This window comes from Salvelinus alpinus, chromosome 11 (assembly GCF_045679555.1).
Source record: "Salvelinus alpinus chromosome 11, SLU_Salpinus.1, whole genome shotgun sequence".
Classification (NCBI taxonomy): domain Eukaryota; kingdom Metazoa; phylum Chordata; class Actinopteri; order Salmoniformes; family Salmonidae; genus Salvelinus; species Salvelinus alpinus.
Genome location: NC_092096.1, coordinates 69,180,477 through 69,191,515, shown reverse-complemented (window position 1 = coordinate 69,191,515; position 11,039 = coordinate 69,180,477). Strand labels below are relative to the sequence as shown.

At 43.1% G+C, this 11,039-nt stretch overlaps 1 protein-coding gene across 4 annotated transcripts in view; it reads left to right on the top strand.

Moving 5' to 3' along the window:
- The first annotated feature begins 508 nt into the window (after positions 1 to 508).
- LOC139534705 (glucosidase 2 subunit beta-like) overlaps positions 509 to 11,039 on the top strand; it is a 280,149-nt gene continuing 269,618 nt past the window's right edge. For all 4 annotated transcript variants that reach the window (XM_071334091.1, XM_071334090.1, XM_071334089.1 and 1 more), the window contains exons 1-5: positions 509 to 724; positions 1,618 to 1,734; positions 4,920 to 5,015; positions 6,567 to 6,624; positions 8,454 to 8,571. In XM_071334091.1, the coding sequence (XP_071190192.1) occupies positions 622 to 724; positions 1,618 to 1,734; positions 4,920 to 5,015; positions 6,567 to 6,624; positions 8,454 to 8,571 (492 nt within the window). In that variant the 5' untranslated portion in view covers positions 509 to 621. The remainder of the gene's footprint in view (positions 725 to 1,617; positions 1,735 to 4,919; positions 5,016 to 6,566; positions 6,625 to 8,453; positions 8,572 to 11,039) is intronic.

Genomic DNA, 11,039 nt, shown 5'->3' with positions numbered 1-11,039 from the left:
TGTGAGACAGTCAGAGATTTAACACAAATAGCTATCAGCCAGTCTCCACAAAGCAGATCAACAGTCAATGGATAATGTCAAGTTAATTTGGGGCGGCAGTGTAGCCTAGTGGTTAGAGTGTTGGACTAGACTGTCAGTTACTATGATTAACATAGTTACTGAAAGGTTGCTAGTTCAAATCCCCGAGCTGACAAGGTACAAATCTGTCATTCTTCCCCTGATCAGGCAGTTAACCCATTGTTCCTAGGCCGTCATTGAAAATAAGAATTTGTTCATAACTTACTTGTTAAATAAAAGTAAAATTTGAATAATAATTTGTCAATTGATTAGATAGCCTATCAGTCAATGTATAACAGACTGTCAACAAATTTTATTACGTTTATATTGCTTGATTACAAACATATTTTGTCTGTGTTAAATATATTAATGCTACTTTTAAAATATTCAAATTTTACAGTTGGGCTTTTATTTTGAAACGTAGACGGTAAAATCCATGCACATGTCACGTCACATGACCATGTTTCAGGAAGCGCTGATAGTTCCCTGGAAAATGTTAAACTAGCTAGCTAGTATTTAAGCGTAAAGAGCATTTTAACTGCTTTGCAGCCTGTAAAGAGAGTAATGTTCACAAACTGTTCCCTCGGACATTGTCATATTATCATTGCTGTGGTTCTTTGGTCCATTTGTGTAGACTCGAGGAAAATCAGAGGAATTTCTTTATCGTGTAAGTCTTTCCCGAAGTAAACAAATATGCTGTTGCAAGATTAGCTACATAGCCTGGATTAGCTAGTAAACAAAGCAGCCTCTTAGTATATCTTTACAATACTAGCATGTTTTACCAAACTAGGCCTACTGAACTAGTTGAACTAGCTCAGTTGGTAGAGCATGGCGCTTGCAACGCCAGGGTTGTGGGTTCATTCCCCACGGGGGGACCAGGATGAATATGTATGAACTTTCCAATTTGTAAGTCGCTCTGGATAAGAGCGTCTGCTAAATGACTTAAATGTAAATGTAACTAGCTAACGATAGCTATCTAATTAGTTTGACAATATTACAACATTTGAATTATCCTTTGCTTTCTCCAAGTGTTGTGACTGTCAACAAATCAAATCACATTTTATTGGTCACATACACATTTAGCAGATGTTATTGCGGGTGAAGCGAAATGCACCTGTCATTGAATCACACATTCAGCCTGGCTATATGCTACTGTAACATGTAGTAATGTGTTGAATGCTTTTAGAATAGAGTAGAATACAACTTTATTTTTTATTTGCATGGACATTGTGTCAGCCCTGGGATATTTGAACCGGCAACCCCCTCGTTATGTGGCCCATCTCTCTAACCTACCGCCGACTCCAAAATGAGCTGTAAAGTCAATACCATATGAGACTGTAAACAAATGATGATTAAGAGTGTGGAATGAGAGAGGGAGGTCCGATTAACATAAAGTGGCAGAAGGGGTAGCCATTTTGATTCCCCACCATTGGGGAGACATGGGTGGTAGGTAAGCAGATGTGTTAACCACTAGACAAACCAAGTTTGTAAGTCAAGAATGTCAACACACACATGACGTTTGCTTAGATTTTTTCCCCCTTGCTCTCTCCCTTTTAACAGATAAGAGGTTTTATAGAGAAAGAAAATCCTTCCTGTGTATCGATGGGTCCAAAATGATCCCTTTTGACCAGGTGAATGACGACTACTGCGACTGTGTGGATGGATCAGATGAACCAGGTAAAGAGGCTCGAGGTACAGGTTGCCCCTAACCTCAAACAGAAGATCCGGGCCTGTATTCATAAGAGTAGAAGTGCTAGTCTAGGATCTGGTCCCATCTTTCCATGTAATCTTAATCCATTATGACAATAAAATGCTAAACTGATCCTAGATCAGTCCTACTCTGAGACACTTTATGAATACGGGCCCAGATCAGGCAAGTCCTAACTTTAACCATTAGGAGGATAATGATTTTTCTGATCCTGGACCAACAGTTAAGGGCAATTTTGATCAACTCCTGCAAAGAGGGGTTACAGCTGTAGACCGGTGTCATTGTGCGGACATAGGCTATACTTCACATTGTCATGATGATGAGTAGAATAACTTTTGTACACCTGAAGTCACCTTTCAGATCACAGGTGCAGTATATAGATGAAGCAAAAACTGAAGTGAACTGGTAGAATGACTCCGTCACATAGATCATCTTCAAGACGTTCTGTAGGCATGTAGCCAAATCGCTGTATTGTAGGACATGTAAGGTAAGTGGGTGATTGATTGCTGGCCGGTTATACAATCTAATCAAATAATCAAAAGTTTAGTACAATCAATGACTTTCAGATATTTCAATGGGTTGACTTTATAATGTAATTGAAGTCCTTGTTTAGAGGTGGTAAGTTACCCATGGTAAGTAGGTGGTTAAACCATGATTTACCTGGCTGGTATAGTGATAGAGAAGGGTCTAAGTGTGTGTATACGTCAGGTATACATGAGCAGGGAGCACAAAGAGTGTAGGGAGACAAGCAGTGCTCTTACACTGACTAGATAACAGCTCTACTGATTCTTGACAATCCCTGGTTTTGATTTAGTTTATATTAATGTATAAATAATGTCATATATTCACACTTGCTGAGATTTCAAGTTCTCGTGAGTTTCTTTGAACTCAAGGAACTAGGTTGCAAGCGAAAATAAAATCAGGGGTGTCAAACTATTTTTTTTTGTTGCCCCGGGGGCTGCATTCGATCATTGATAGACAACCTTTTCCAGGTCTTGCCATAGATTTTCAAGCTGATTTAAGTCAAAACTGTAACTCTGCCACTCAAGGACATTCGCTGTCTTCTTGGTAAGCAAGTCCAGTGTATATTTGGCCTTGTGTTTCAGATTGTTGTCCTGCTGAAAGGTGAATTCGTCTCCCAGTCTCTGTTGGAAAGCAGACTGAACCAGGTTTTCCTCTAGGATTTTACCTGTGCTTAGCTCCATTACATTTATATTTTATCCTGGAAAACTCCTCAGTCCTTAATGACTACAAGCATACCCATAACATGATGCAGCCAGCACTATGCTTGAACATATGGAGATTGGTACTCATCACTGTGTTGTATTGGATTTGCCCCAAACATAACACTTTGTATTCAGGACAAAAAGTGAATTGCTTTGCCACATTTTTTTTCAGTATTACTTTAAAGCCGTGTTACAAACCAGATGCATGTTTTGGAATAATTTTTTAATCTGTACAGGTTAGTATTGTGGAGTAACTACAATGTTGTTGACCCATCCTCAGTTTTCTCCTATCACAGCCATTAAACTGTTTTAAAGTCACCATTGGCCTCATGTTGAAATCCCTGAGCAGTTTCCTTTCTTTCCGGCAACTAAGTTAAGAAGGACGCCTGTATCTTTGTAGTGACTGGGTGTATTGATACACCATCCACAGTGTAATTAGTAACTTCACCATAATCAAAGGGATATTCAATGTATGCTTTTTAGATTTTTACCCATCTACCAATAGGTGCCCTTCTTTGTAAGGCATTGGAAAACATCCCTTGTGGTTGAATCTGTGTTTTAAATTCACTGCTCGACTGAGGGACCTTTCAGATAATTGTATGTTTGGGGTATAGAGATGAGGTAGTCATTCAAAAATCATGTTAAACACTAGTATTGCACACAGAATCCATGCAACTTATGTGACTTGTTATGCAAATTTTTACTCCTGAACTTATTTAGGCTTGCCATAACAAAGGGGCTGAATACTTATTGACTCAAGACATTTCAGCTTTTAATTTTTATATATATATTTTTTCGAAAAACTTAATTCCACATTGACATAATGGGGTATTGTGTTTAGGCAAGTGACTAAACATATCAATTTAATCCATTTTAAATTCAGGTGGTAACACAACAAAATGTGGAAAAAGTCAAAGGGGTGTGAATACTTTCGGAAGGCCCTGTATTTTAGGGATTATTATCGATCCTGAGAGGGTCAACAAACTATTTGAATGTATGTTTGTATCATTTTTTGTCATTTTAAGTAATATTCCGTTTGTTTCCGCCCCATTCCCCCCCTTTTATTTTTCAACTCGGTCCGTTGCTGGCCAGATTGGACCCGGTCCGTATGTTTGCCACCTCTGTACTAAATGAATCTACTGGCACAATGAAGGAATATATTGTTAGAGTGGGTGATGAGGAATAGAGTGAATCTTTAGGCCAGACATATTTTTTTTAAAATGTTTAACGAATTTCATTTTTGGAAAAGTGCGAAACTATTATTATTATTATAATTTTTTTAAAGATTAAAAAGTAGACTCTCTTGTTGAAACATTATAGCAACCTCAGTTCACCTAGCGACCTAATCAGGAGATTCTTGGGGAGGCTAAAAGAGGCATAGCTCCACCATAATCCGAGAGGATTATCGCTTTATCGAAACTGTAGGACATTATTTTAAATATTTTTTTTGCCTAATTGTTAAATTGTTTAAGTACAACTTTTCACTTCTTCAGATTTGTATACCTTAAAAAAAACAAAAAACATTTAAACATTCAATTAAATCTGTATCACCTTATTATAATGTAATTAAAAAGTAGGCTTGGAAGTTTGTTGTTAATGAACACATTAAGTGCGACTCATCTAACCATCTGCCCCTGCAAATTTGGTCTGGTCCCAGAAATTAAACATCCATGTGATTATTTGCTGGACACTGCCACCCTAAGAGTGATTGTGGAAGTGCATGTATTTTCCTTCACAACCCATTCAAGTTTTAATGTCAAATGCACAAGTTTAGTGAAATGCCTTTCTTGCAAGCTTCATATGGAATATAAAGTCAGATAAGCTGGTTCAACATGAATTATTATTCCATTGTAAATCTGCTTACAATGATTACCTTAGTAATGAAATGCAGTCATCACAGACTAACCTTTGAACTTTGCCCTCTTTAGGCACTGCAGCCTGTCCTAATGGCCGATTCTACTGCACCAACCTCGGCTACCGCTCTCACTACATACCATCTTCACGTGTCAATGATGGCATCTGCGGTAAAGTTTTCCCTATTGTGCATGGCTAGAAAATTGTAGTGTTCTGTACTGTAATATACTGAACTGTAATGTACTGTACAGTAATGTACTGTAATATACTGTACTGTAATGTACTGTAATGCACTGTACTCTACTGTAATGTACTGTACTGTACTGCACTGTACTGTAATGTACTGTTCTGCACTGTAATGTACTGTAATGTAATGTACTGTACTCTACTGTAATGTACTCTACTGTAATGTACTGTATTATCCTCAACCAGATTAGACTATATGCATGTTGAATCCATTTGTTACAGCTTTACTACCTTTATTAAGCCAGTCATGCTCTTGTGTAAATGTTGATTAGGTAGTTCAAAGACCAAGGCTTAGTTATTTACAATAATCCTTTGATCCGTCACATTGATGCTACGGAACGGCTTCATATTGCTCTGCATTATGATTCCCACACTGTTGTTTAAACTAGACTACAAACGTCAGCTGTGACTACAGTGGGAGTGAGCTCCACTCCAGTATGAAGAACACTGTCTCAGTGATGTCCCACTGGTTGGCTCTTCTCTTTGAGAACACATTTTTGAATGCTGTCAAAAGATTGACATCTTGGAAGTTGTTATACCCACTGCCATTCCCTTTAGTTGAGGAAACAAACTGAGATAAAGAGGCAAAACAGTAAACAAGACCCACCTCTTCTCCCCCTCTCCCTTCTCCCCCTCTTCACCTTGAACAGTATTCTGTCTTCATCCTCAAGCCCCCCCCTCTCCCCCTCTACGTCTCCCCCTCTACCTTGTCTCCTTGAACAGCATTCTGTCTTCATTCTCAAGACCCACCCCTCCCCCTCTCCCTTGAACAGCATTCTGTCTTCATCCTCAAGTCTCTCTCTCCTCTCTCTCCCATGGCGTGTGAAGCCTGCTGCTGTAAATCCTTTAATTAGATCATTTTTGTCCCTCTTGTCTCTGAGCGCTGCAATGCTTTAAAAAAAAAAGAATTTTAATGTTTCCCGTTATTGCTGCCCCCTCCCCGTCACAGGCGTTCCTGGCTGTTTGTGAAGGCACGCGGGAGCGGCAGGCAATGGAGAAAAAGAAGGAACTAAGGGAGGGAGTGGTTAGTGTCTGACTCCGGGCAGCGTTTTACCTTCTCATCCTCCCGCCTTGAATGGAGCCACTTAGAGTTGGTCGTTTGTCCTCTCGGCTCGGCGAGAGCTTTTAACCGTGTCGGGCTCTGGCGCTCTAGCTACTGCTCAACCAATGGGATACCAGCTTAATTGAGGAATTTCCAACTGTGACCGCTCTCGTGGCCTCTGGTCGCTCCCTGGCAAGTCTCGGAATGAAATCCGACCTAGCTAAGAAGTAGTTATTTTGTCAGGTGCTGAACATAGTTGTAGGCATCAGCAGATTGGGATTTTTAAAAGGCTGCATTTCAACGATCAATAAGAACACACAAGAGAAGTTTCAGAGGTCAATATGGCACTCTTGTCTTTGTTGAGATCTCTTGTTCTTGTGTACCTCATTGATTTGCCTGGTGTGTAAATCCTTTTTACCGTTCTTCCCTCCAGACTGCTGTGATGCTTCAGATGAGTACAGGAGTCAAACGCCTTGCCAAAACACATGCAGGTCAGTTGGACTGGGAGTCCGTACTTCTAAAATCATACACCTTTAGTCCAGGGGGGGGACACCTGCTTGTTTTCTTTTCAACTGGCTCTTATCTGATAGCTCAGAGTACACACCCCTGGTTCCCCAGGTCTAGCTCAGAGTACACACCCCTGGTTCCCCAGGTCTAGCTCAGAGTAGACACCCCTGGTTCCCCAGGCCTAGCTCAGAGTAGACACCCCTGGTTCCCCAGGCCTAGCTCAGAGTAGACACCCCTGGTTCCCCAGGCCTAGCTCAGAGTAGACACCCCTGGTTCCCCAGGCCTAGCTCAGAGTAGACACCCCTGGTTCCCCAGGCCTAGCTCAGAGTAGACACCCCTGGTTCCCCAGGCCTAGCTCAGAGTAGACACCCCTGGTTCCCCAGGCCTAGCTCAGAGTAGACACCCCTGGTTCCCCAGGCCTAGCTCAGAGTAGACACCCCTGGTTCCCCAGGCCTAGCTCAGAGTAGACACCCCTGGTTCCCCAGGCCTAGCTCAGAGTAGACACCCCTGGTTCCCCAGGCCTAGCTCAGAGTAGACACCCCTGGTTCCCCAGGTCTAGCTCAGAGTACACACCCCTGGTTCCCCAGGTCTAGCTCAGAGTACACACCCCTGGTTGCACAGGTCTAGCCCTAAATCAGTTGCTGTGGTGGACTGGGATCATTTGGAGCTGGAATGTGTTCCCATTGGCATGCCATCCGACACCCCAATTGTGCACCTGTTTGAAATTGATATGATATGCGTTTCAGAAAGGATGTTTTGATACGAATAGCTTAATAAATGTTCCTGTTGTCCTAACCGTTCCGTAGACATATGTGCGGGATCAGAGCCTGTTGGGCCTACGTGACAGTGATAACCAGTGGACCTTCTTATACTGAATGTTAGCACCAGGGGGCGTGTTAGCACCAGGGGGCGTGTTAGCACCAGGGGGCGTGTTAGCACCAGGGGGCGTGTTAGCACCAGGGGGCGTGTTAGCACCAGGGGGCGTGTTAGCACCAGGGGGCGTGTTGTCACTGTGCTCCGAAGACTGAGAGCTGTATTGACATCATACGATTCCTTTAGCGACTCTCCCTCAACGTGAATACGTCATGGATGACAAGAGTTCAATATAGGCAGATACAGAGGCACCACCTCATTGGCTTCTCATTTTGCCGTCTTATTGTGCTTTTTAACCAAATAGAACTAGAACGGATAATAACAACAGCAGCCTCTCAGTTAAATTGAGACGTTGTGGATATTTTCCTCTGGATAATTGGTTCTTTCCAAATGTCTAAACAACACTTGGGATTTGGTGTCAAAACAACGAAGGGCTTTAATTCCACTTAAATAATACTTTTTTTCCCCCTTTCAAGCATTTCTTAAATATATTTCGATGTGTGCGTACATTTTTTCAGAAGCATATTATTTAGCTAGACCTCAATTAGTAAAACACCCTTAATTGCATTGATGTTCATTGCCACGGCTAGCACGCGGGTACACCTTTGGCAAACACAAGCACCAATATAGGTTTAATTGAATTTATTTATGCCATATGCCTCAAAACTACAAAACAAACAAAAATATTATACCTCATTTTTGACCTCACAAACTCCTTCCCTCTACTATATCTCGGGCAAAAGAGATATCTGCTCTTCCACAGAATCCTCCTCTAGCCATCATGTATCCAGTTATTTTCCCATTTGGACTGGGTGAGTACACTGTGAACCCTCCAGAATTGGCCCGTGGCGTCACTGTTAGACAGGGATGGGAGGTGTCCATGGAGACAGCAGACGGGTGGGTTTTCTCAGTAATGACGGCCGCGTTTCCTTTCTTCCAGGAATCTGGGACAGAGGGAGCGAGCGGAGGTGGAGGGCCAGATGAGGGTCCTGGGTGAGGGGCTGAGGCTCAAGCAGCAGCTGATCGAGGAAGGCGTCCTCACCTGGCGGGAGAAACAGGTAGATAACAGTGGTAATATACACTGGCTCCCTGTCTGACTGTCCCCCAGGGAAATCAGTGTGTTCCTACCCTGCCCAATCCTCCATGTCTCCTAGACAAATAGTTGATACCTGAATACATGTTGCAACCATGCCGTGTGTTGCTATGGTTACTGTTTAAACTAGCACCTACCCTAATGTATGTACATGCCTAACTACTACCACAATATTATAACAGCTGCCATGTTTAGTACCACCACCACTACTACAGCCATCCATAATCACTCACCTCCACCATACTTAGCTGACTACGATGACGCGGAATAGTCAGACGACTACGATGACGCGGAATAGTCAGACGACTACGATGACGCGGAATAGTCAGACGACTACGATGACGCGGAATAGTCAGCCGACTACGATGACACGGAATAGTCAGCCGACTACGATGACACGGAATAGTCAGACGACTACGATGACACGGAATAGTCAGACGACTACGATGACACGGAATAGTCAGATGACTACGATGACACGGAATAGTCAGACGACTACGAAGACACGGAATAGTCAGCCGACTACGATGACACGGAATAGTCAGCCGACTACGATGACACGGAATAGTCAGACGACTACGATGACACGGAATAGTCAGACGACTACGATGGCACGGAATAGTCAGACGACTACGATGACACGGAATAGTCAGACGACTACGAAGACACGGAATAGTCAGACGACTACGATGACACGGAATAGTCAGACGACTACGATGGCACGGAATAGTCAGACGACTACGATGACACGGAATAGTCAGACGACTACGATGGCACGGAATAGTCAGACGACTACGATGGCACGGAATAGTCAGCCGACTACGATGGCGCGGAATAGTCAGACGACTACGAAGACACGGAATAGTCAGACGACTACGATGACACGGAATAGTCAGACGACTACGATGGCACGGAATAGTCAGACGACTACGATGACACGGAATAGTCAGACGACTACGATGGCACGGAATAGTCAGCCGACTACGATGACGCGGAATAGTCAGCCGACTACGATGACGCGGAATAGTCAGCCGACTACGATGACGCGGAATAGTCAGACGACTACGATGACACGGAATAGTCAGACGACTACGATGGCACGGAATAGTCAGACGACTACGATGGCGCGGAATAGTCAGCCGACTACGAAGACGCGGAATAGTCAGCCGACTACGATGACACGGAATAGTCAGCCGACTACGAAGACGCGGAATAGTCAGCCGACTACGATGACGCGGAATAGTCAGCCGACTACGATGACGCGGAATAGTCAGCCGACTACGATGACGCGGAATAGTCAGCCGACTACGATGACACGGAATAGTCAGCCGACTACGATGACACGGAATAGTCAGCCGACTCAGTCGCAACACATCTGCGCACACAGACACCCTCCTCTGATTGCCAGCTGCTAGGCTTCTTATACCCAGGGCACGTTTTGTTGAATATTTCGGGTCAATGTTCTGTTTCTGTGTGTAGGTGATTGACAGATCCAGGCTTGTACAACCCCCCCTGCCCCCTACTGCAGTTTTTGATCCTGTGTTCTGAATGTGTCTCTGTTGATATGGCAGAGTGCTTTAGGGGCTAGTCCTAGGAACCTTACACAATGACCCCAAGGGAACCTGTCCCGAGGGGAAACTGTTAGAAGAACACCAGACCTTTTAGAGACATTACTGGAATAATGTATATCCTATTGGAATTGTGCACATATTTTTTCATGTTGAGTCAAACAGTTCCTTCCAGCGTACTGGATAAAGGATGTTTTGTATTATGTTTCTGTTTTGATTTACAAAAGATTGAGAACTAGAATAGATTGAATGACAATGCATGCAGTAAAAGAGAATGAAGAACATTCCAACTTTTTGTAAATCTGCCATCAAAGTTTGCCACCACATAATATAGTTTTTAATTCTTGTGTCGCTGATGGTAGCTAGTCATGCTAGCATGTTAGCACTTAGGCTAGTTGTTTAGGCTTTAAGTTGATAATGTAGTCTGGAGGCACTTGTTTACCAAGACAGTGCTATACATTGGAGCAGGTATACTCAGGCTAACTCAAAATGGACTCCATAAATCACTCTGGCTGCTGAATGTGGATAAGGAAGTAACATGCCCCAGAAAGCTAGTCAGCCCTATCGTAACCACAGCTCTAGAATTCATCATTGCATTATGAGAAACTCTCAGAGGGGATATTTGAAAGTAATATACACACACACACACACACACACACACACACACACACACACACACACACACACACACACACACACACACACACACACACACACACACACACACACACACACACACACACACATTTTGTTCATTAATTGGACTATTACAGAGAGTGATGATAGTCTACGCTTCTCTGTCATTCAGTGTCATTTCGGTGCCACGGCAACACAGCCTGGCGCTAGTGATTTTAAATAGTCCATT